We start from the raw sequence: 26,361 nt of genomic DNA, 5'->3' as shown, positions 1-26,361 counted from the left end.
TCACTGACAATTTGTGCCAATTATGATACTGGGGTAGTCATATGCAATCCCACTTTTCATACTGTTTGCGCCTACAGAAGTTGTGGGGCTGTCGCACTGCTTCACTTCCAATTAGAGCTTCCCAACTGTTACACACCAAAAATGTTATGCTTTTGCTGCGCTATATGCTTTTGTTGCGCTATAGACCCTCCAGAGAACAATGGTGTGGTAGAACTGGGGAAGGATTGCAGAACAAACCAATAAAGTCGAATGATGTGCAGATGGCCCAGTGTAAATCCACCATTAATGGACTATTGTTGCATCAAGAACATGCTGCATAAAAACAGCTACCAGAAAATACCAGTCTGGAGGGACCGTAAGCGTTTTTTCTCTGAAGCAAATGCACACCACATAATACTCCGCTCCGACCAGTAGGAGTCAGTCTTTACTAAAAAATAATCTAAATACCCCCTTCACAGGTCCTTCCCACTGTGCTGCTTTAACGAACTACTGAAAAGTTGTAATTGTTTGAATTTTTATTTAGTTTTTTTAAAAACAAAAACCTATCCCCCGCCTTCTCCCTTCATTGGGGCCAAAAAGGTTGCAAGCCCTTGCTGTGCACACGTACTTGGGAGTAAGCCCCCTTGAGCATCAGTAAGGCTTACTTCCGAGTAGCAGACGTGCATACGATTGCATTATAGTCCTATGCACCATACATACTGACAGCAACCTTATAATTCTCCAAGCGGGGATCCTTGGGTTGCCAAAACGGCCCACACACAAGGCGTGGTATTGACAGAGGAATAATAGGAAGTAATACTGTTGGGCAGACGGACCTACGCACGTTTGCTATGCATAACCATTAACAGAAGTACAGTACAGTACAGTACTGTACTGTAATAATGATTATTCCCCCCGCCCCCTTGTATCAGTACATCTCCTATGAGGGAGGACGGTTTCACCTGGAGCCCATTTAACTCTCCATAAACCAACATTGCTGTTATTGTTGTTGTTGTTGTTATTATTCGGAGAAGTAGCTAGACAACAACGCACGCCAAGGAGGCATTGCAGTCTGTGGGCCGAGCGGGCCGCGGCTCTGCCTCTCTGGCGCCTCCTCAGCCAGGCGAGGCTACGCGAGGCGAGAGCGAGCCAGGAAACGGGGCCTCGGAAGCGACCGTGGCGGCGGGCGATGGCCGGGGGAGAAGAGGGGCGCCCCAGGCCCCCCGAGGCCTCGCCGCCCCGCGCTCCGCCAGAAACGGCGCCCGGCGAGGCCGAGCGCGAGGCCGGCGGCGGGAGTTCCCGGCGCCTTCCTCCGCCGCGTTTGCCCCGGCTGGGCCTGGCCTTGGCGCTGGTGGCGGCCCTGCTGGCCGCGAAGTACTATCGGGACTCGGAGGTGGCCCGGCGGCAGGTACCGGCGGAGGGAGTCTCGCCGCGGGGGACGGAGAAATCTTTGCGAGGCGCCTGCGGGGAGGGATGCTGGAAGTCGGGGCTGCTTGGGGGGCAGCGAAGGGAAGAATGAGCGGGGTCGGTCTTGTGCGGCTAAGAAGTTGGAGGGCAAAAACCGGCATTTCGGGGGTGCCTTTGTTTTGCATTTGGGGAGCCTTTTTGTTTTGCAATCTGTGTCTAGTGCAGCCCCAGAGCTGCCTGTTCAGAAAGGAAGCCTCGTGACTTCCAAGTAAAGTGTGTACTGTATCGCATTGCAACTTCACAGTGCCATCCTCTCCCAAGTCCCGTGTGGGATTTTTCAGCGGGATATACCAGTGAATAGGATGGTATCCTGAGGTTTGCAATCGTGCGTGCGTGTGCTTGGGAGCAAGTCCGCTTGAATCCCACGGGGCTCACTTCTGCGTAGACGTGCATACGCTTGCACTGTAAATATACCTCGCGTAGCATTTAATGAATGTAGGCAATTAACAGCCACAGGGATGGGTTCGCCGTCATCCCGCATCTTCCCTAACACTAGTCATCCAATGAAGCACAATGGTGGGAGATTCACAGGCACAAATTTATTCACCCCCTACAATCCAGATATTGAACTACAACTCCCACCAACCCAAGTCATCCGATATGGGGGCTGGTAGGAGCTGATGGGAGTTGTAGTCAAACAACATAATATGGGAACAAAATAAACAAATTCCTTTTAGTTGCACTGGCACTTCCCACTTGAAAATACTTAAATCTAGTTCTGCATCACACACCAGTAGCACCTTAACATAATATTGGGTGCATCACAATATCTGCCCCTGTGGTACATAGTGGGATTTGTTGCCACAAGATGTGATGATGGCTACAGGCTTAGATGATGTTAACAGAGTGTGTGTGATATGTTCATGAAAGGTCTGTTGTGGCTATTAGCTATAACAGACAGCTATCTAGAAACCTCTGTGTTTGTAGGCATTATATATCTGAACGCCAGTTGCTGTGGTGGGGGCCGTCTTGTCATGGTTATGGGCTTCCTAGAGTATCTGGTGTGTGATGCAGAACTAGATTTAAGTATTTCCAAGTGGAAAGTGCCAGGTGCTGCCTAGGAATTTGAGGAAAACAGAAGTCCTTTGGAGGTTTTTAAGCAGGGGTTGGATGGCCATCTGTCATGGATGCTTCAGTTGAGATTCCTGCATTGCAGGGGGTTGGACTAGATCAGTGTTTTTCAACCTTTTTTGGGCAAAGGCACACTTGTTTCATGAAAAAAATCACGAGGCACACCACCACTGTGTGCGGAGAGGGAGATGTCAGAGCCCCGCTGCTCTCTATGGGGAATCGGATGAGAGCGGACCATCTGTCCGCTCTCATCCGATCCCATCCGATCTGATCCCCACCCAGGACGGATGGAAAATAGGGTGGACACAGTCCGGCGCCCGCCTAGTGGGCGAAAATTTGACTTTTTTTTTTAATCTTTCGAATTTTTCCCATGGCACACCAGGCAACATCTTGCGGCACACTAGTGTGCCGCGGAACAGTGGTTGAAAAACACTGGACTAGATGACCCTTGGAGTCCCTTCCAACTCCACAATTCTATGATCTCCAGTGCCAGAGGCAACATGCCTCTTAGACTGTGTGCACACCATACTTCAAAGCACATTTAAAGTGTGCACACGCTACAAGAATCCTGGGAACTGAAGGATGCTTGAAAATGCTGCTCTTTTGCGTAAACTAAGTTAACAGGATTCTTTTTGGGTGGGTGGGTGGGTGGGTGCTTTAAATGTGTGGTGTGAATATGAGTTACTGGGGAATGACAGTGAGAGAGGGCTATGGTGCTGACGTCCTGCACAAGGGCTTCCCATAGACATCTGGGATGGTCACTGTGGGAACTGAATTCTTCACTAGATGGGCTCTTAGTCTGGTGCTGCAGAGCTCTTCCTGAGTGAGGATATCCCATAATTCTTCTTGACAGATAAGCACTGTTTTTAAGTGAACAGGGAAACATTACTGGTGGTTCTTTTCCTCATTACTTTGAATGAGGTACACCTAGCAAGCTTTTTTGTAGACTGTGATCAAGGCCGGATTAAAACCCTAATTGCTGTCCTGTTTGTTTATGTGCAAGCTGAGAAGTCAAGTTTTCCCCTTGCCTGCCCATCATATTGGGCATGCCTATATTACAAATGTAAACTCTTTTTATCAGTCTCCCCCTGGCCGCTCCCCACAAACTCTTAGGGAGTTCTGAGAGGGTGCTTGGGATCTTTATCAAATGATAAATCCCAGGATTATTTGCAGGAGACCGTGATGCTGTTATAAATAAGCCAATGTATTTTCCATATAGATGAATCCAGAGAGTGTGGCCACTTGCTCTGTCAGTAGGGAGAATAGCCGCCAGAGCAAGAAATGTACTTACAGAGGAGAATAGAGATTTTCAGCTTCTGCAAGAGCTGCTGTATTCTTTGATGTTTGGCAGCGCAGTCTGGGAGAAGAGAGAGGGTGTTTCTCTCAGCTCCAGGCTTCCTTTCCCATGCCTTTCTTTTGTTTCCTTCCTATGAGCAGAAGCAATGTGGTATCAAGGCCAGCTCTAGGTTTTGGACGGTCCCTTTGGCAAGATGCTCAGTTGGTTAGAGTGTGGTGCTGATAATACCAAGGTTGCAAGTTCAGTACCTGTATAGAGAGCTGCATATTCCTTCATTGCAGGGGGTTGGACTAGATGATCCTCAGGGTCCCCTCCAACTGTGATTCTATGACCCTTTTCCTCAGAGAGTGGGCCCATCTCCTCCTTGCCACTATCATAAGGACATAACATACATAAGTGTCAGGAGTTCAGCCTACACTCGAGTAGGACCCTGGCAGAGACACATGCCCGACTGGCATGTTCTCTCCCTCCTGGTCGATTGTTCAGGAGCTTCAAAAGCTTTCTTCTGCCCAAACATCACAGCGACCGATGCCAACTGACAATGGCACACTTAGGGATCCGCAGAGTTTGCGCAACTTGCGTAACAGACCTCAGCAACTCAGCATTTTGGCTAATTACTTTATTTACATATAAACACACGTGGAGCACTGCAACATGGCTCCCTCTCTCTCTAGCATCAGACAGCAAAGAGAAAGAACAAAGGACAATAGTCCCACTTCATGGAACACAGTAACACAAACATCCTGTTTCCGTCACTTCCCACTCTGTGGAGTCAAAACATACACTGTCATGTGAAAGACAACAATCCTATGACTGCAGTCATGGGGCAGGAATTCTAACAAGAAGAAGAGCCCTGCTGGATCAGGTCAAAGCCCATTCTAGACCAATATCATGTTCTCACAGGGGCCAACCAGATGCCTGTGGGACCTGGACACAAGAACACTCTACCCTCCAGCTTTTTCCAGCCATTGGTATTCAGAAGTATTGCTGTCAGTGCCTACAACTGTGTAGGCAGAGTATAGTCATCATGGCTAGGAGCCTTTGATAGTCTTCTCCTCCATGAATTTGTCTAATCTTTTAAAGCCACCCACATTGGTGGTCATCATTGCTCCTTGTGGGAGCATATTGCATCCTTTAACTATGGGCTGCTTGAAGAAGTCTTCCTTTTGTCTGTCCTGAATCTTCCAACATTGGATGTCCATTAGATCTAGTGTTAGAAGAGAGGGGGGAACCCCTTCTTTCTATCCACTTTCTCTATGCGATGCATAATTTTATATACCTAGTTTTTGGAGGAAAACAAGAAAAAAAATATTCTGAATCTCAGAAGCCAGAACAGCAAGAGGGATCGCTGCGCAGGGAAAGCAGCAATCCCTCTTCTGTTCTGGCTTCTGGGATAGCTGTGCAGCCTGCATTCGCTCCATAAGACGCACACACATTTCCCCTTACTTTTTAGGAGGGAAAAAGTGAGTCTTTATAGAGCAAAAAATACGGTACTTCTACACATCATCACTGACCACAAAGTGCACCTGACAATAGCCTTGAACCACTGCCAGAGATGTCCTCGCCCCGGTACCTAGTGGCGTCTGGGCCCTCTGCTAGGCTTTCAGCTCCAGCTTGGGCTTCCAGCTTCTTCTGAATCCAGGCTTTGTGTCCCTTGCCAGCTTGTCTTTGCTTTTTGTCTGCTTGGTGCAGCCCTGGATCTGCCCTACAAGACACTTGAGTGCTTTCCTGACGGTAATTGACAAGAGCAGCACCTTCCAGGCAGCATTAGCATCCTTTTAGGCTGGCAGGCGGCAGATGGAAAATAAACGGGTTTGGGAGCTGTGGGAACACTAATGGTGTCACAGGCAGCAGAGAATCACTGCAGCTTGAACTGCGGAGAGAAGGAGACTCGTTGCACTGGGAGGAGAAGACTCCTTGCCTGCAGGGAAGAGAGCAGAGTAGCCAACGGAAATGCAACTTGTATGAATCCGCCCAAGGCTGTGCCTCATCAGCCTGGAAATGGGCTTGCTGGTGTTGGCAGTCCCTCCCATTTGCTATGTATAAGGGATTGGCCTGAGTCTCTAATATCCTTAAAACAGACTAAATGAAGCAAAATTTTACGCCACTGCAATAGGAGTGAGCTTAGCTTGAAAGAATGCAATGAGAACTTCACCCTGATCTGGCTTATGGAAGCTGGAGCAAGAAAGAGTTTTGGATTTGATATCCCGCTTTATCACTACCCTAAGGAGTCTCAAAGCGGCTAACAATCTCCTTTTCCCTTCCTCCCCCACAACAAACACTCTGTGAGGTGAGTGGGGCTGAGAGACTTCAGAGAAGTGTGGCTGGCCCAAGGTCACCCAGCAGCTGCATGTGGAGGAGTGGGGAAGCGAACCCGGTTCACCAGATTACGAGTCCACCGCTCTTAACCACTACACCACACTGGCTGTGACTATTATTTAATACTTTACAGCCTCCCCGTGTGTTAGGAGCGCATGACATGACCTCTCCCATTTCTGTCAATGTGGATTGTGCAGTAGAAATTTCTGAATGAATTCCGCCCAGCTGAATGTTAAATGTAAGGGATTTTGTCCTGCTCAGCACTAAGAAGCTGGGATGGCTGTTGTAGGGTTACACCAGGCTTTTGGTGAGTTGGGAAGGAATGTTTCCCAGTGCTTAAAACTCTCCACTTTTTCTGACCCAGGGAATGCAAATCATCTTCACTTTGCCCAAGTCAGTGTATAGCTTGGATTTCTTGAGTTCAAGAATTAAGAAATGTTTTGGTATGGAAAATACTTCGTCGTTGAGGAAGCTGAGTGGTAGAGCCCATGGATTGCATCTGATGCTAGTGCTACACAGAGTAAACCCATTAAAATAAATAGACATGACTAACATGGGTCCATTGTTTTCAATAGGTCTACTCTGAGGAGAACTTCTTTTGCATACAGTGCAAAAGAATCCAGATTTATCTCCAGGAAGGGCCCCAATCAGAAACCCTGCAGAGCAAGATGGACCAATGGGTCTGGCTAATCACAAACCTTCCTGTGCAGGAGGTTTTCCATGATTTTATGAGAAAGGAGCATAGCTCAGGGATAGAGCACCTGCTTAGCATGCAGAATCCCCATCATCTCTGAATAGACTCCTCTGTGAAACTGGAGAGCATGGACTATACTGAGTTAATTGTCTGACTTGCAATGGTAGCTCACCATGTTCCTCTAGTCACAGCCAGTTCATTTATATATTTCATTGTGCTCGAAGCAGTTCACTGAAAATAAAGTGGCAGCAGTCTAAATACAATTAACAGCACCTTCTTATTGGTGATGCCTTTCTTGCCTTAGCATATCTTAATTTGCTGTTTAAAGAATGAAGAAGCTAGGAGGGCTGCCCTTAGAGGTTTTGCTGCAGCAGAAACTCCAAATAGCGACTTCCAGGTACGCACTCTCATTGACATGGGGCACAAGGCCCAGTGAATTGAGGGATTGTGACCCAGGTGCGAAATCAACCCACCTCCTTTAACAGCACCACCTCCCCTTGCATCATTGCAGGGCTCCCTCTAGAATGAGGGTGGGGGGGGGTGAATGCAACCTTCCAGGCCTCACCACCTGACCTTTAAGACTCTCCCCAGCCCTGCTTTGCACCCCTTTGGAGTGTTTTTGCCTTTGCAGGAATGTGTCCTTGGATTGCAATACAGTGGTACCTTGGTTTACAACCGTAATCCATTCCGGAGGTCCGGTTGTAAACCAGAACAGGTTGTAACCCAAGGTGTGCTTTCGCCAATGGGGCCTCCCCCCAAAATTGGTTGTAATCCAAAAAAAAGGGGGGGTTGTAATCCAAAAAAAGGGACACGCACTTCCGGGCTTGACATGGTTGTAATCCAAAACGGTTGTAATCCAAAGCGCTTGCAAACCAAGGTACCACTATAATGCCTATTGTTTTCCTGGATGCAGGCTAGAGATTGGTGTGTGTGTGAGAGCGTGTGTGTAGAAACCAACCTACGGTACAAAGGTAAAATTTGCAGTCAGTGCTCCACCCATTTTTGCATTTGCCCTACCCACTGGAAGGCTGCCCAGAAGGGAATGCAACCCTTGAACTGGGAAAGGTCGCCCCTACCCCTACTCTGGAATTTAAGGCTCTCTGGGTACTCCTCTTCCTCTGAGAACCTAGCTGGCAGAACTGAAACATGTAAGACTGGGATACCTGGATTGCTGGCTTCACTGTTACCTCAGTTCACATGCATCTTCACATGCTTCAGCTGCTCCCAACTCCCTCAGTTCTGTGACTTTAGACAGTCATGTTTTATTGCCATATAGGAATTGCCACTCTGCTGTCAGCGCCACTTGGAAACCCAAGTAGCCTGAAGTGGTCTCAATATCCACCCAAACTACTGCACTTTCCACATTCACAGTGTGTCCATATCCTTAATTTGGATTTGGAGCTGCTCCCTGGTGCGTTTCGGAAGGTGAAATGTGACTGTAACCTTTACGGTTCATGCACGGGGTTGGTTATATAAGTCCATGCTATCAGAGGAGTGCAGATCAAGCTCCACGGTTCACTGGCCCGCGCTGAGCCAAACAAAAATATCTGCAGGTCTGCCAGCTACCTGTGGACAATTCCCTGACAGTTCGGGTGAGTCTGATGTGATTTCCATGGCAGGGATGCTCCTTGACTAACAAACGGGGTGCGGATTATTTAGGTAGGTTTTCCTTAAGGAAAAAGAAAGAGAAGACTTTCATATTTTTCTTCTTGCAAAATCAAATGTGATTCGTGTGTGACAGTTTGGGTCCCAACCATGCAGGGAGACCAAGCCATACTCTAAAGAGAGTCTAATTAAGCAGTGAAGAATGTAAGGAAGTCTCTGTTGGATTCAACCAAGGCCCTATCTAGACCTTTTCTCCAGAGAGAGAGAGAAGGGAAGCAGAAGCACTCCACCAAGTCTCAGCTCTTGCCTGTCCTTGAATTGTTTCCAGTTAATCCAGGAGTAGCCAGTGTGGCACCCTCAAGATGTTTCTGGATTCCAGCTGCCATCATCCATGACTTTTAGCAGTGCTGGCTGGGGCTGATGGGAACTAGAGTCCAACAACATCTGTTCTGTTCAAAATTGGGGGGCACCCTCCTCCAACCTTTAAAGTTAAAAGCAAACTTGTGAGATCTGATCACTGATCTCTTGCATCTCCTCTGTTTGGAACCTCAGCCCACTTAATATATCCAATGAAGCATTCTCCTGCCTCCCAAAAGACATGTCAGAGATATCGGGTAGTTTTATAGGTGCCAGAGCAGATTTGTGGTTCTCTAAGCTCAGGTTATAAGTTAAATTTAAATATTTTTATTTAAATTGATTTAATTTAATTTGAATAGCTTCTGAATTATGTATGCTAAACTATTAATTTTATTGTATAGTTTATATTCATTGTTTCAAATTATATGCCTCCCACCCCCTGGTGTAGAAGTTCTTATTTTAATTCTGCACAGAGCCATGTAAATAAATGTATTGTTATTTCAGGCTGTATGCCTAACTCCATTTACCTGACAGTAAGATCCATTGAATTCAGCAGGACCTGCTTATGAGTAGACATGGTTAGGCTTGCATTGTAACTTGTGCATATCAACACCTCTCTTATTTCCCAAACAGGAGACAGCCCTGAAATCTTTGGGAAACGAAGGTCTTTTCCTGTTTGCGTCCCTGGATACAAACAATGACCTGTACATCAGTCCTGAGGAGTTCAAACCAATTGCAGAGAAGCTAACTGGTAGGCATCTAATTTTTTGAGTAGACAAATACATGTTCATCTTGCTTTTTTTAAAAAAACAAAACAAAACAAAACCAAAATCATGGCCCTTGAGCACAGATTGTCTAGTTCTTGCATTGGGTTTGTCACTCATTCATTGTCTGCTTGATATCCAGAGGAGAGGACAACGACATTCCAGCCATTTTTTTTCAGCTGGGAAACTGAAGTGATAATCCAGACCAGGCTTTTCTAACCTGGTCCCCTCTGGCTATTTTGGACTACAGTGCCCATCAGCCCTAGCTGCACAGTCATGTCAGCTGGGGCTGATGGGAGTTTTGGTTCAAAATAGCCAGATGGCAATAGGTTAGCAAAAAGCGTTTGAAACCATCTCATTCTCTTGTTACCACTGGTTCCCTATGCAGGCGTGGAACTGCTGTTATAGGTCTCCCAGTGCTGGTGAAATTGGGTTCGAAATCAAAGCACCTCAGGGGAAGAGGGCGAAGCTTCCAGAGATAGGGCACATCCAGTGGTGGTTCCAACAGCAAAAGAGCAGCAAACATCTAGTGAAAATGAACAGTTAGTAAGAGGTTGTTGTTGTTTAGTCGTGTCCGACTCTTCATGACCCCATGGACCAGAGCACGCCAGGCACTTCTGTCTTCCACTGCCTCCCGCAGCTTGGTCAAACTCATACTGGTAGCTTCGAGAACACTGTCCAACCATCTCATCCTCTGTCGTCCCCTTCTCCTTGTGCCCTCCATCTTTCCCAACATCAGGGGCTTTTCCAGGGAGTCTTCTCATCTCATGAGGTGGCCAAAGTATTGAAACCTCAGCTTCACGATCTGTCCTTCCAGTGAGCATTCAGGGCCGATTTCCTTTTCTCTTAGTAAGAGTTATGCATGGGTAAAATTCTATTTTATTTTTACTTTTAAGAAACATTCTTAACCTGTGCTATGACTACGTGGTTCCCAAGGCAGCTTGCAACTCGTCACGTACAGCGATGGTGTCATAAAAAGGCAAAACAATTAACATATAAGATAGATGAAAAATCCCAAGCACAGGATCATAAAACCCTGCGCAGCGGGGGACAGCATAAAACAGAATCGCTCATTAATCTCTCATCATTAAAAGCCCAGGCAAAAAGGAACAGATCTTTGCCAGGGACCTAAATGCCACTAAAGTGCATGCATTTTAAAGGTCAGCCTTAAATATGTGCCTTTCACGGTATATATATGTCAGGATCCCATCTGACCCATGACCTTTCCCCCGCAAGAGGCTTGGGACTCTGCAGAGAACCCCACTGCAGCTGAGGACCTGGAGGAACTTGCAATAGTCCCAAGGCAGATTGAACGGTCCCATCTTGCTTGGGCTACCCCAATCCCCTCTTCTTGCCATATCCCAAGCCCCTCCTTGGTCCCCGATTTTCCCCTTTGATTTTGAGCTAAAGTGTCATGGCAGGGGGATCATGGATGTCACGCAGGTAAGTCTTCCCATCTTGAGTCTCATTCAACACCATTTCCTCTTCTGGCTGCTGTTCCTTCTATGTTGGTCACATAAGGGAGCCATCCCAGTCGGTGACCCTTTCTTAAACAGGATGATGTCACGGTGCTAAGTAGCCGTCTGATGAAACCACTGAAAACAATAGATTAATAAGTCAACATCTGGGCGGAAAGGAATGGCAAAAGTCAATAAGAAGGGGAAGTTGTTTTGTTTTTCTTTTTGGGAACCAATGGAACTATTTTTTTAAAAAACCAGTATCTTTAGCTAAGCTCTGCTTTCATTGTGTGTGAGTACCATAGCTATTTGCATGGCTTAGGCGGCAATCCTATGTACGCTGAGCTTGGAGGAAGCCTCGCTGAGCTGGGTCTAACTTCTGAGTAGAAATGCATAGGCTTGCACTGTTAAGCAGCATAATCTAAAGGGACGCCCAATGTCCAGGAAGCATTGATGACTACTGAAAGCATCTGCTGATAGCAATGCAGCAACCATTCCATGTTTCTTCTGGAGCTACTCAGGGACCTCCTAGCAACCTGTGCAGCTCCATTAAGCACCAAGAGCAGCCAGGTGACCCAAATGAGTTTCAGGTCTTTGCAGAGACTGTTTTGAAAAGTGTGCCATCTTGAAGTCCCCCTTGGGTGTGCAAATGACCTGCCTCTTGGTGTTTTCTTGGGAAAACAAACATCATAAGCATATAAAAACTGGAGATCTCTTGGCGGGTGGGTGTTCGCTGCCCCCAGCACACAACTGCTCTTGCCTTAATTCTCTTTGCTCAAGCCCTAGACTGATTTACACAACGAAAGGCTGCTAAGCTTTCTGTGTTTTTCAAAAGGCTTATGCACCAGACGCCTCTTTCACAAAGGGCAATTTTTCTAAATCTGCGGTTCCTATTGTTGGACTTGCAGAACTGCACGCGTTGGCTTTGTCTGGGGCTTAAAGGGGATTCAGAGCAGCTGAATGCAAGAGATACTGCTCTGCAGTAATGTGACCAGAGAGCTGGCGGGTGGCGAGACGCAAGCAATCTCGGGGATCTTTTTGCATACAGAAATTGCGGCGCTTCCACCTGCTGGTTACTTGTGGGCTTGATGGGGCTCGCTTGGGCAGCCCTCCCGATTGCTCTCACAGCCAGCGCAGAGGGAAGTGGGACTCAGGCAGCCCTTGTTTCCTGCCCATCTGCAGAGCAGATAAAGGGGATTGTGACACCAGTGTGGGTTCTGCAGTCCTCACAGCTGGCTGCCTATTGTGCTTGCAAGAGCACAAACATTTCTGCCCCTGCGCTGTCGTGTCAGACAAAGAGCAGAAACAGGGGCTCTGTGGGCATGACCCAACACAGCAGCGACCAGTTTAGTCATCCTGGGAGATCAGGCTCTTCCCAGCCAAACTCCTCAGGAGCTGGCAGCACATTGTTTGCCCCCTCCCCAGGCTGAAAAACTTAGCCGCTAGGTACAAAGTGGTTCCTCCTGCTTGCAGCCAGGGGTAGGAAAAGTGGCTGCCTGGAATTAGAGTACAGACTGTATGCTTGCCCACAGATCTCTCCTTGCCAGTCACAGCCTTGATATGCCCACTTGGGGAATGTAGCAGAATGGCAGCGGTTCACAGAAACGGTGTGTGCTTTTGCACACTCAAGCTGAGAACATGCACAAGAAATGAAAGAGCCTTGTTCAAAGCAGAATGCAAAGGAGTTGCTGGTGGTCTGTTGGTGCCCCCTGCTGCACGGAGATAGAATTGCTCAGCTGGATGCTTCGTTTTGCTCTTCATCTTCATCCCATTAGGGCCAACGATACACCTTAGTAGTAAGAATGTGGGCTGAGCGTGTTTGGGTTTAGTTGTGCTTGTGGTGAAGTGAAAGCCTGATACCTTCATGAAGACGTGTGGGTTTCATCGTCTTGCAAACTAGGCATGCAGGCGAGCATTGGTGCAACCACCACGAACCCACACCAGTTCAGCCTATGTCTTCAACATGTCTCTGTCATCATGTAACACAGAAAAACCCATCCTCAAACAGTCTTTCAATGGCCAGTCGTTCTAGGGTGCAGCAGGGGCAGGGGGAGACTAAGGCTGTTTATATTGTTCTGCCTAGCCTAGCTGCCATCCAGCCCCTTCCCTCTTGGACTCCAGACAGCTGCTACCACCATCTGGGTGAGAGGCAAGGAGAGCAAGGCCCTTCCGTTGACCTGTCTTGACAACTATTCACCCTGGTTTCTGCCAGTTGATTCTCCTTCATAGGAACATAAGAAGTGTCCTGCTGGGTGGGGCCAATGGCCACCTAGTCCAGCATCCTGTTCTCACAGGGGCCAACCAGGTGTCTCCATGGGAAGCCCTCCAGCAGGACCTGAATGTATCTGCAACTCTCCCCCTTGTGAGCCTCAATAGAAGGCATACAGAGGAGGTAGCTTGTAGCCGCTGTGGCTAGTAGCCATTAGCATTACCCTCTGAATTTGACTGATTCTCTTTTGAATCATCCAAGCAGGTGGCCCCCATCAGTGCATCTCAGGGAAGGAAATTCCACAGTTTAAGGAAGCGCTGTGTTTGTCTGTCCTGAACCTTCCGGCATCTGGCTTCATTGGATAGTCCTGAGAGCTAGAATTATGAGAGAGGAACCTTCCTGCCTTTTACAGTGGTACCTCAGGTCACAGACACTTCAGGTTACAGACTCCGCTAACCCAGAAATAGTACCTCAGGTTAAGAACTTGGCTTCAGTATGAGAACAGAAATCACGCGGTGGCGGCGCAGCAGCAGCTGCGGGAGGCCCCATTAGCTAAAGTGGTACCTCAGGTTAAGAACAGTTTCAGGTTAAGAACGGACCTCCGGAACAAATTAAGTTCTTAACCCGAGGTACCACTGTATTTTACTTTTACTTTCCTTTCTTTCCTCCCTAAAGTGTCTTTTATTTACCTTTTAGCAGAGCCTGTGTGGTTTCCAGTTGTACAATGCCTCACATTTTTTGTGCTTTACAAATAGATGCATACATGAATTTAGCTTCTCAGGCAGAGCTTCTCAGTGTTTGCTATCTGACTCCATTGGGGATAGCACAGAAAGGCAGTGCAGGGGAAATTACAGCTTTCTGCAGGACCAAGAGTATATCTGAATGCGTAGAGCTGGGATAAGAGACAGAGGAAGTAAAATTATATTTTTATTGAGCCCATTTCTTTCCGGAATGCTTCATTCCAATTTGCATGGTCATAAAGGGTGCTGTAATAATAATTATTATTATAATAAATTCTTCTTATTGCTATTATTATAGAGTTGTAGAAAAACCAAGCTGGTTCATATCACAGTGAAATGAAAACAGTGCAGGAGGTATACAGACTGGTAGGGGATATGCAGACTTAAATGCGCTGAAAGTTTCACTATATATGGAAGACGCTTGGTTTAATTTCTTTAATTTATTTCATAAAATTTATATACCGTTTGATTAGAAAAATAAAAAACCTCAAAGTTTACAGAAAGAATAAAGGAATAAAATTGCTGGTAAAAACAATTACCGTACAACAGTTGCTGAAAACGCTTAGGAATTTGAGACTTGCAATAAACTAAGAAACTCATCAGCATTCTAGATACCTGAATAGGCTCCTCTAAACAGAAATGTTTTTAGCAGGGGCCTAAAAGAGTAAAGTGAAGATGACCAGCCTGATATCATTAGACAGGGAGTTCCAAAGTGTAGGTTCTGCCACAATGAAATATCGATTTCTTACAAATGAGAAAAGAGTATTATATAGCACCTGCAGCAGTGCCAGTTCTGAAAATTGAAGTAGCCAAATGGGCATATAAGGGATAAGGAGATCTCACAGGTAAGCCAGTGCCAGGTTTAAAGTAATACTGGGTTATTAAAAGTTGAGCAAAATTTTTGTATCGCTTTTTCTTATTCGCGTATCTATTTAATTAATATAGTAATTGTATTTTCATAGCAGTGGCATGCATACAAATGAATGGATTTATTTATTTTTTATGCTGTAGTTTTATAAGCAATCATTAATATTAAGAATACTTAATGATTTTAAGTCACAAGCTGCAGTATAATAATCCACATGAAAACTGTTATATGCATTGGGGCGAAATAGTATTTTCTTTCAGTAATTTAAATAGTGGAACTTGCAGTTTTCAATGCAATAGGAACTATAATAGATTCACTGTGGCAGGGTGTTTTTTTCTTAATGTAATTTGGATGGTTACTTCTTCAATTGGATTTGTAGGCCACCGATAACATTATGTTAATAATAACACTATGGATGGATCTAGACACATCGAAGAAGCATTTCATTTAAACATGTTGTTAACTTTGTATGAGAAATCGGGTTAGCAAAAACAGAACTCCACAGCGCCATCTGGTGCCACAGCGTTATAATGCACATACAACACATATAAAGCGCTTTTTCTTTGCCAATGTAGCTGAGTCCTATGTTAATGAAATGCTTACATAAATCTTGTAACCCTTGATCTGTTTTCAGGCATTGCTCCAGTAACTGGGATTGAGGAAGAAGAGATATTGGATCCCAATGGGGAGACTCTTTCTATCATTGCAAAATTCCAGCCCTTGCTTATGGACACAATGACAAAGAGCAAAGACGGTTTCCTTGGAGTGAGTATCACATTTAATTAGTGCTGCAAGTTTTAATCAGTAGATCAGTCAACTAGAAGCAGGATTGATATGAAGGCTGGTCCAGTTTTAACCATCAGGTCAATGAATTAAATGTGTGCTTGTTTTTCTTTTGCTCCAATTATGGTATATTGCTGTAACTGGGAATGCAAAATAAAGTGCTAGGCAGTCTTTCCTTCTAGTAATAGCTTTGTTCAGGCATTGCACCAAACCGTGGTTAAGAAAGCTTAAGTATGGAGCAGTAGTGTAATATCTGAATGTCTTGTGATCCGTCAGCCTCCTAAAGTGGAAGAGGCTTCACAGGGCTGCTTCCTAACGTGTCTTTCTGGCTCTGCAGATTTCTCACATTGCCCTTTCTGGGCTTCGCAACTGGACGGCTCCGGCTTCCCCTCTGAGCTTGATGTTCGCCCAGCAATTCAAGGCCTTCCTCCCGCCAAAGAATAAACTGGAACTTGCTGATCCTTGGTGGGTGATTCCCAGTGAGCTGAACATCTTTACTGGGTACCTTCCCAACAACCGTTTCTACCCTCCGGCCCCCAAGGGGAAAGAGGTAGGCGAAGTGTTCATCATGGCCATCAATTGGAAGGCTAGGGAGTAGTAACAATGGATCGTGTTTTGAGTGTTCAGAGTGCTTCATAGACGGCCTCCTTGCAATCCCATCTAAATCTTTATTGCTTGGCCAAAAGCCGTCTGCAGCTGTAAGATAGCATGGTAAAAAGTGGGACACTGCTCAGCTATGGTGAAGACACAAATGAGTAAGAGAGCCCATTACTATATTCAAAGTAGATATTCTTACGTACAGGTAACTCTCAACTTTCACACATTGAACTTGTGCACATTCAGTTTTAGGTTCTTGGCAAAAAAAAAAGAAAAAAAGAAGTGGGGTGGAAAGGGGGCAGGCGGCTGACTTTGAATCCCGCCTGCCATTGAATCCAATCTGCTTTGATTATATGCGATTTTGGCTTTACGCGCTGTCTCCAGAATGTAACCCCAACGTAAGTTAAGTGTCACCTGTGCACTGATCTACTTAACAGAACTGCTGTATCCCTAGTTTGATGCTTGAGGATGTGGATTCTGATAACAGCCTCTACTTCTGGGGGGCTCATATTAGTGCTTGCTGGCATTTGGATAACAGCGCCAGGCGGACACTATGAAAAATGTGAGCAGCACTGATTCCGCAATAGACTCCCTTTTGGGAGCACCCTAGATGCGCAGGGTGGTTCACTCAATTCTAGCACATGGCTTGAGAGGAATTGGTGAAGGGACCTTCCTTGCATGTGATATTTTGAGTTCAGTGGCATCTGAACTATGCAGAACAGTGAAAACAAGCAGATCCGTTTCCAGTCCTTGGCTGGCGTTTTCTGGAAAGATGGAGTATGACATGCTAAAGCTCACTAACAGCAATATTCAGAATGCTAGCGGCTATAAACGGTTGAAAGAGGCTAAGAAAACAGAGAAGATGACCTTTCTTAGTCAGGTGTGGTTATTGAACGTGGCCTTGAAGGGGAGTAGTTTTGGGGTCTTAGGTTCACTGGCTGCAGCCTGCTGTAATCCCCTGTACTTTCCCCCCCAACATAGGTCATCATCCACAAACTCTTGAGTATGTTCCACCCCCGGCCGTTTGTGAAAACCCGGTTTGCCCCTCAAGGAGCTGTGGCCTGCATCCAAGCTGTTGCCGAGTTCTACTATAAGATAGCCTTCAGGTAAAATTGCTTAAGGGGAGGACGCTTGCAGTTAGACTGGTTGAGTAAATGTTACCTTCGCGTAACCTTTGCCATTTCCCCTGCCCCATTTTCCTTTTTTGCCGTTTCTTCTATGCTGTGAGCCTGCAGGCAGGGACTGCTTTGTTTAACTGACTGCATGTAAGCCACTCTGAGAGTCTTTTTGGCCAGGGTACAAATGCTCATAAATGCATGAATTGTTGTTCTTCCTTGATCAGCTTTCCTTGCGTTGATATGGACCACATTTGTACATCTGCTTCCCTCTGCATAGATACTGGCTTGCTTCACTCCTCCTTGCTTGTGCTGGGAGAAACAAACCCATGTTCCCTGTCCAAACCATGGGTTGTTTCACTCCAACACACTACAAGGGCTAGCTTATTCTCATGGTTTATTTGTAGTGCAAATCCCAGGAATCATGGGCTATTTCTCCCTAGCTTGGGGAGGAGTGAAGCAGGACATTCAACTCATGCACAGTAAACCATGGTTTAGAGCTTACTCACAGGGATGTGCTATAGCTGCCATTAAGCAATATCATAGGAGTTGCATGGACCATGTGGGTACTCCCCACATCAGCAGTGTCCTCTGTGGGAGCCGCTTGACGTTGGCATGGCAAGCCCCCATGTGATACAAGCGACCAGTGAGATGCAGAGTTTCATATATTGATGCAAGAACACTACAAAGATAAATTAGACTTCAAACCATAGTGATGGCTCCATCTTAGGAGGGAGGCCTAGAGTGTTTACAACAAATGATAGAGCAGCTACCAAGCATACTTCCCATCCAGAAATCTGTTGCAGAACTGCAAATATGGTAAATACAGGTAGTTCTACTGTATGTGCAGATGTTGGTGGAAGAGAAAGTGTCCTTTATGGGCGAGAGTTGTGGGGGACTCTAGGATATGGTCCCATGCTTTTGCCCCCAGCCTAGGCCTCTCATTCAATGGCAAACACCATTAGCCACATAGCAGCTGGGCCTACTCTTGGCTTCTTAGCCTTCCTCAGGACACCTAATTGCTTGGTGACATTCTCCCTTATTTTCTTCCAGGATCCATGCAGAGTTCCAGCTAAATGAGCCTCCCGATTTCCCGTTCTGGTTTTCCCCTGCCCAGTTCACAGGCTATGTCGTCCTTGCCAAGGACTCCTCCCACGTTCGAGAATTCAAGCTGTTTGTTCCTAACAACAGGTGAGGGTTGCCCCACTTCCAACATCTTCTGATTAGAGACAAACACACAAATGCCTTTTAACTTGAACGTGCAAGCTCCACACATTTGATTATTTTGCATTATTCTACATAAAGTCTGGCTTCTGAGATTTACATAATAAGTGTTTTGGAAGTTGTTCATTTGTAGAACAAGATCAGCTTGGCTTATGCTTCAGTTCTTAATAGATTTAAAGCTTGTCTCTTTAAGAACACAAGATAGGAATATAAGACTCCACCTTACGCCGAGTCAGACATTTGGTCCACCTAGCTAAGTAGTGTCGGTATTGACTGGCAGTGGCTCTCCAGTTTCATGCAGCAGTCGCCCTCAGCCCTACTTGAAGATGCTGAGGGTCAAACCTGGGACTTTCTGCGTGCAAAACAGATGCTGTACCAGTGAGACCAGGCGTTTCCTCTTTCCCCAGTGAACCTGCACATGCACTTACGTCAGCACCAGAGGCCCTGCTCTGTGTCCCCAGGACAGCTAAGGTTTGCTAGGTGAGCAGAATGCTCTCCTGAGAGACGCCAACCAGGCCTTACCACTGCTGGCCTCTTTGCAAGGAGCAAAGGCATGGAGCTGCATTCAGCTAAGTCCTACTCAGGGTAAACCCATTGAAATGAATAAACCTAAGTTTTTCATGTCCATTAACTTCAATGGGTCTTCTCTGAGTAGGACTAGCATTGGATACTGCTACTGGCAGTTAATTTATTTCATATACCTACATACCCCTTCTCTCCCAAGGTGGTTTACGATTAATGTTTTAAAATAGTAATACAAACAAATGGTATAGAATTTAGGCCAACAGACCAAATGAACTGGTGGCGTGAGGTCCCTGGCCTAGACTTCCTTGTTTCTACCTTCCTCCAGGGGACACCCATGTCTAAAGTAGCTATAAAGAAAGAGGAGAGGGGCTACATCAGGGAGGAGGCACCTATGGTCATCTATTTGTTTTTGGACTACAGTTCCCATCATCCCTGGCCATTGCCCATGCTAGCTGGGGCCAGTGGGAATTGGGAGTCCCAACAAGATCTGGAGGGTCACAAGTTCCCCATCCCTGGACTGCCCCCAACATTGTCTCAGGCCACTGATAGTCCTTCAGTAGCTGATGGTATGTTCTCCTTGCTTCTCTACTTCTGTCTTCCATCAGGGTGCACAGGTATTTCTTTAAAAAATAACCATCTAAGGTAGATGGCTATTTCAGCAGGCATTTAGCTAACTGTAAATTGATTCCATGCTGCTTCCTTGGAAGGTCTGGTGTTTGGGGTCTTCGTTTGTTCTTTTTTAATCGTTGCTTTCAAATTGTGTTAATTCATTGTAACCTACCTGAAGGTTTCCAGACTGAAGAGCGAGATAAAATATATTTTGATAAAATTAACAAACATTGTTTCAGCACATGTGGATATCCTGCACCTGACTTTTTCTGGCTTTTTCTCACCAGGTCTCTCAATGTAGACATGGAGTGGCTCTATGGTGCCCTGGAGAGCAGCAACATGGAAGTAGATATTGGATACTTGCCTCAGGTCAGTAGCAAGAATCGCATTTGGACTGTCTGTGCCGCTGTATTTACAGTACTGACCGATTCCATCTTATACATTTTCATGCCTGATTTGTATTGTATTCCAAAGAGTATAAAGTGAAAAGTTTCATTGTCTCCTTGGTTTTTGCAGGAAATTTTGTTGAGTAGAAGGAGTGGCTATTGATAGTGGTTGGTAATGATTCGTTTTTAAATATTACATTGCTTTGAAGTTTACATTGTAGACTACCCTGGGATCACAGTGATGAAAAGTGGCTTAGAAGTTGAATAAATAAATAGCAAATAGATGGTTGCAACCTATCTTCTAGCCTTTTAGGAATGGACAGTAGCTTAGGATGTGCTGGTAGATCTTTAAGTGATTTGAAGTAGACTGGCAATGATTTCTGACCCCAAATTATTTAACAATGGCAATCCCCACCCCCCGTTAAACAGCTGAAGTGGGAGAAAAACTGGTAAGCAGAAGTGGATTTTTTGAATAGAAAACAAATTCTGGGCTCAGAATTCTGTAATTCCAATCATATTTATTTGGCACCTGGCTCAGTTGAACCTCAAGGAATCTAGTAAAAAGAAAAATGTGAAGTAGATCCCACAAACCCAATGTCTACTCGCCGTGGCTCTAGGCTGCATTCCACATCCCTGCATGTGAAATCTCTATAGCGCTGTCTGTTTTCTAGAGACCATTGCATGTTCACTGAGAGTTAAGTGCCTTCTGTCTTGCAGATGGAACTTGAGTCTTTGGGGCCCTCGGTCCCTTCCGTGATTCACGACGAAAACGGAAACGTGATTGACAGCAGAGACTCAGAAGGAGAACCAATTCAGTTCATATTTGAAGAGGTCACCTGGCAGCAAGAAATAAGCTGGGAAGAGGCTGCCGGCAAACTGGAAGTTGCCATGTATCCATTTAAGAAAGTATGGAAAGAGCCTACCTTGCATCCCCTTAAACGTCATTAAGTTATTCAGCCAGCACTCATGTATGGAAGGGCTAAATGCAGAGAGCCTTCCCAGCTTGATTTGGTGGTTGTGAAAGTGAGCAGGCTCTGCAGTTACTGATGTCTGCTAACACAGCATCACAGCAGTTCTATCCAAGACTCTGGGATCTTTTAAATGACTGTACAGTACATCCTTTTGATGGATGAATGCAAATGTTGGCAGAGACCACAGAGGAATATTCTGACCGGAACCAGGTTTCTTAGGGCACAGGCAGGACCTTAAGTGCTGCGTTGTTCATCCTTCCTGTTATCTTAAGTCCCTGGTGCCGTTTTAAAAAGATGAAAGTGATGGAGGTGTCTTGGAGGGCATTTTTCTGCTGCAAGCAGAGCAGGACACCCAGCAGGCTTAGCACTGTACTTACCTTATCAGCAGGAAACACAAGATATGTGTGGCTTGTGGGAGTTGAAACAAAGAGCAAATTTATAGCATGAGCTGTTGAATGCTATTCTCATTCATCCAGCAACCAGAACTACCCTTCCACATCTAATTAATCAGCTGAAAAATGGGGGGGGGGGTTGAGGGGGGGCAGAGTATAGTAAAAGCAGCTTGTGAAAAAATGTGCAGTTTGAAGGGATTGTTTATGGTTAGCTGTTTCCTTAAGAAGCCTGGGTTTCCTTAAAGGGGCTCATCTGTTTGACCTGTTGTGCGACTTTTAAGGATTGTAATTAACCCATCTCTCACTTAAAAAAAAAGTGTCGCCATAGGCTATAAAGCTTTGTATTTAAGGACTAGCCTAGTGGCCATAGGCAAGAAGGAATTGGCTCGGATGTAGCTAGAGACCAGAAAAATCTTTTCATGTACAAATGGTATAATGCTCAGAAATGGAAGGAGGGTACAATACCAACAAAGGAGGAATGGCAGGCGAAACTGATGGGGGCATTCAGAAATGGCTAGTTTAACTAGTAGAATAAGAGACCAGGAAGAAATAACTTTCAAGGAAGATTGGAAAAGATTTGTAGAATATTTGAAAAATTATTTTAAGCAAATTAAGGCGTTAGAAAGATTAAGAGTAAATTCAGCAGTATAAAGTAAAGTGAGATAAAACTGAGAAAGAGAGAATACAGAATAACTAGAATATGCAGCTCTAAAGGGTAACCAAAACCATCCATGGAAGGGGCAGGGAGGGAAATCAATGTTAAATGTATGGTTTACATTTTGGTAAATGTTAATGTGCGAGTGTGTCTGTGTATGGAATTGAATGTAAACAAGCAAGCAGGTTGGTGAGGACGGACCAAGTGCTCTGTCCCTCATGTTTTCAACTTTTTCTGTTACTTCTTTTGGTCTCAGGTTTCCTACCTTCCCTTTACTGAAGCTTTTGAGAGAGCAAAATCTGAGAGTAAACTGGTGCACTCCATACTGTTGTGGGGAGCACTGGATGATCAGTCATGCTGAGGTAAGAGGGGCATTTCTCATCACAGTTTGTTTTTAAAGGACATGTAAAAAAATCCAAATCCATATTAGGGCCACTAGTAGTAGTAGTACTATTCCTTTCTCACATAATATGAAATATTAAAAAGATATAAACATATACATTATACAAAAATATAATAATAATATGTAATGTTGGGTTCACCACCCCCTGCCCCACAAGCAAGTGTCCTTTTTCTTTCTGTCTCTGAGCAGGTTCAGGGCGAACTCTCCGGGAAACAGTCCTGGAAAGTTCGCCCATCCTCGCCTTCCTGAATGAGAGTTTCATCAGCACCTGGTCTCTGGTGAAGGAGCTGGAGGAATTACAGGTAAGCATTCAGCTGCACCAGCTTAGTGCCAATGGATGGTGCTGGCTTGTCAATACAAGGTGGTGGTGGCAGGTCAAGAATGGGTGCATCAAAACCCCATAAGCAACCTCACTAGCGCCTATTCTAGACATCCAAAGAAACTAGAGCTGTCAATTTTGGACTAAGTGGGTGCTTTTTATAACTGAAAGCAGTTTAAGACACGGATTTGTTTTCCACAGGCTAAGAGAGAGAACGAGGTCAACAGCAAACTCGCAGACCTGCACCTTGAAAAGTATAACTTCCCCGTGGAGATAATGATCTGTCTGCCCAATGGCACTGTGGTAGGGCTCTGGCTCCCATTTTTCCTTTGCTAATTCCTTCTTTTATGAATTTGTGGTGTCTGCTGGGGATGGCAGTTGTCTCCCTCTGATATGCTTGCAGCAGCAGCAGCTGAGCATCTAATAGCCGCCTCTCAAGAGCTGAAAAACAGTTTCATTTTGGAGCAATACAAAGTACTTGTGCTAAGCAAGGCAGTTACAGATTGAAGCTGTCAGGGCATTTTGTAGTGATTGACTTTTTCTTGTCCTTTCCAAAAGCTCAGGAAACAAGGTCCACAAAAAGTCGGTAGGTTCACAAAGCGTGTTTCTTAATAGACACAGAATATTTCCATGGGTACCAAATGGTATTGAAGAACTTCGTAGAATGTTACCTTGGGGGAGGAGATAAGACTGAATGAAGGTTTAGGAGAGAGTTCTGTGCTTCATGTTTAGTAGGCCACTTCATGTTTTTAAATAACTTTTAGAATACCCATATCCAGAGCAGTTCCAAAATATTTTTTCTTTACTTGGGAGCTAGGTGCTCTCTCCCTCTCCTTCTCTCTGTCTTTACACACAGAGAAGCCAGACCTGGTTAGGCAGCCATGAAAGATTCTGGTAGGCCTCACTTACTGATAAAAGTTGTTTTACTAAAACCATACTCTGCTCAGGCCACTTCTCTGCATTTTCCTGGATCCCTGAAGAATCTTTCACATTCCACATTTCACCTCCCTTATTATTATTATTATTATTATTATTATTATTATTATTATTATATTTTATTTTATTATTTCTACCCCACCCATCTGGCTTGGTTTCCCCAGCCACTCTGGGCGGCTTTCAATAGAACATTAAAAACAGAATAGAACTTCAAACATTAAAAACTTCCCTAAACAGGGCTGCCTTTAGATGTCTTCTAAAAGTCAGATAGTTTATTTCCTTCACATCTAATGGGAGGGCGTTCCACAGGGTGGGCGCCACCACCGAGAAAGCCCTCTGCCAAATTGTACAGGCACACATTTCTGGTTCACTTTTTGCCCTCTTAAACCATTTATTTTATCAGGGGTTGATTTGAGAAAGGAATACATGTATTTCCACTGTCTGCATTTTTGAAAGCCGGGGAAGGGAGCAGACTTTATCAGTAGCCACTACAGGCAAGTGGGGCCTGGGGACTGGCTGGCTTACCTTGCCCTGTGGCTCCCAAAGAGGAGGAGGTGGAGGCCTCTTTTCATCACCCTCAGCAGCAGCCACCTCTGTTTAAAATTGAAGGGCATCAGCCACCTTTGCCTTGAAGCAGCAGGTGCTAGATTTAAACAATGCAGTGCATCCTGCTCCTTGGGAGGGCAAGGCAAATGGGCTTCAACCTCCATCCACCTGCAATGACTTCTGGGAGAAAAGAAAACTAACGTAGGGATTGAATGGTCTTTTCCTAAACACATCCTCCCATTTCCCAGGTCCACCACATCAATGCCAACTACTTCCTGGATATTACTTCTATGAAGCCCGAAGAAGCTGAGAGCAGCATCTTTAGTTTCTCTGCCAGTTTTGAAGATCCCTCAACAGCAACTTACCTCCAGTTTCTGAAAGAAGGACTTCGGAGAGCAAAGCCGTTCTTGCAGGCCTAAGCAGAGAAGCAACCCAATGCCCTCCTATTGATCACCAAAGACACAGGAGTTCTTGTTTCTGGCACGCCTTGAGCTCATGCAGTACTGAATAGTAAAGTGCTGTCCTTGAATGGAAGATCTCCAGTCAAGTAAGCGTCCCTCAAAAATATGAAGCTGCTACACCTGCAATTACACGAATCATTTTCAGGACCATTTTGAAAGGAACTGGTCTTATTATTATTCTAGTTGTTGGAAGCAGATCGTCCTGCAGCCAACAATAGAGACTGGGAACAGGGTAGCACAAAAGTCTGAGATCTGGGCTGTGGTGTGTGAGGTCAGCAGGTTGCGTCTCATGCAAAGCCTGAATTCAATTGGTACTGTTCCCTTAGTAAAAAGGCTTTGTTGATTTGTGAATGGGATACCATGTTTTTGCATTGGCTCTAGCATCTGATCCCATTCATGGCCCTGAATTGCTCTTACATTGCGAAGGCCTCCACATTTTTGAACTGTTGTGATGCAGACTTAAGGAGATTGCAGGTTGCGTCTTCAAGATCAGCGCCTACAAGGATGCCACTGAGCATAGGTATAGGAGCCTAGGAAGCCGCCTTATACAGAGTCAGGCCGTTGGTCCATCCAATATTGTCCACTCTGCCTGGCAGCAGCGCTCTGGGATTTCAGTAATTCGCAACCATGCCTGGAGATGCTGGGGATTGAACCTGGGACCTGCTGTATGGAAAGCAGTTGCTCTACCACTGGGCTATGGTTATTTCCCAAAGCAACACCTATGTTATTTGCTACACTCCTGGCTAACAAGGCAAGACCTGTGTGTTTGCTACACTCGCACTGATGTCTGGAGGGCTGCTCAGGTGGGTGCTATTTCACAGAGGGGGGAACCTTCAAAACAAACGTTTTAGCATGGTTAAACCAGGCCACAAAAGGCTCTGCAGACCCCTCCGGGGGCCAGATTTTGTCCTAGGGCTTCCAGCTGCTGATCCTATGCATTTTCATCATTGTGACTTCAAGTCAAGAAAAACCAGTTGCTCTTTCCTAAAGCACATACAGTCTTAGGGGGCTACGTTCACAGTAATCATGTCACTGTCCAAACCTAAATCATGTTTAAGGGTGATTTTACATAACTGATTTTTTCCCCACCGCAGAGTTTGTTCTGAGTCACAATCACATGGTTGCCATGCCCATAATCCTGGGCCTGCAGAGTGTTCTAAAATGGGGCTATTTATCCCAAGATTGCTTTTCTTCTTTGCCATACGATGCCGTCCATACAGTAATGCCACTTTGCACGTACAGGGAGAAGAATTGGATCTAAGCAGTTCTTTTCATTTCAGAGCCAGCCTTTCTGTGCTGCCTGCAACACATGTGAGCTGCAGCTCCTTCCTACACAGAAGTGGCTTGCCTGGTGGGGTGGAGCCACTGCACTAACTTCTGGTAGGGAGAGGACTCAGCTTCTCTGGAGGAATAACCCAAACATCATGAACCTTCTGCTTGCTTCTTTCACACAGAGAAGCTTCCAGAACCCTATGGAATTAATTAGAATAGGAAAGATCTCTGCACATCAGATCAATACTTTCTGCACTAAGAAATGCAAACTGACATACCAAAAGGCTGAAGGCAGACCTTCCAAATTTATTTTCATATACAGGCAACTCCCCATTTACGT

At 45.5% G+C, this 26,361-nt stretch overlaps 1 protein-coding gene and 1 long non-coding RNA gene across 2 annotated transcripts in view; both read left to right on the top strand.

The window, feature by feature from the left end:
- LOC308592566 overlaps positions 1–26,361 on the top strand; it is a 280,852-nt gene that overhangs the window by 250,716 nt on the left and 3,775 nt on the right. The window lies entirely within an intron of this gene.
- Positions 1,034–26,361, top strand: SELENON (selenoprotein N). Its single transcript, XM_081204072.1, has 12 exons — positions 1,034–1,387; positions 9,423–9,540; positions 15,462–15,592; positions 15,948–16,160; positions 17,189–17,313; positions 18,376–18,513; positions 19,968–20,049; positions 20,784–20,972; positions 22,341–22,446; positions 22,677–22,789; positions 23,008–23,109; positions 24,537–26,361. Exons 1-12 carry the CDS (start codon positions 1,169–1,171, stop codon positions 24,705–24,707), a joined length of 1,707 nt encoding a protein of 568 aa, XP_081060198.1. The 5' UTR covers positions 1,034–1,168; the 3' UTR covers positions 24,708–26,361.

This window comes from Podarcis bocagei (genome assembly GCF_964188305.1).
Source record: "Podarcis bocagei genome assembly, chromosome: 7".
Classification (NCBI taxonomy): Eukaryota; Metazoa; Chordata; class Lepidosauria; order Squamata; family Lacertidae; genus Podarcis; species Podarcis bocagei.
The sequence above is the reverse complement of the archived record's forward strand: the minus strand, read 5'-3'. Positions and strand labels throughout refer to the sequence as shown.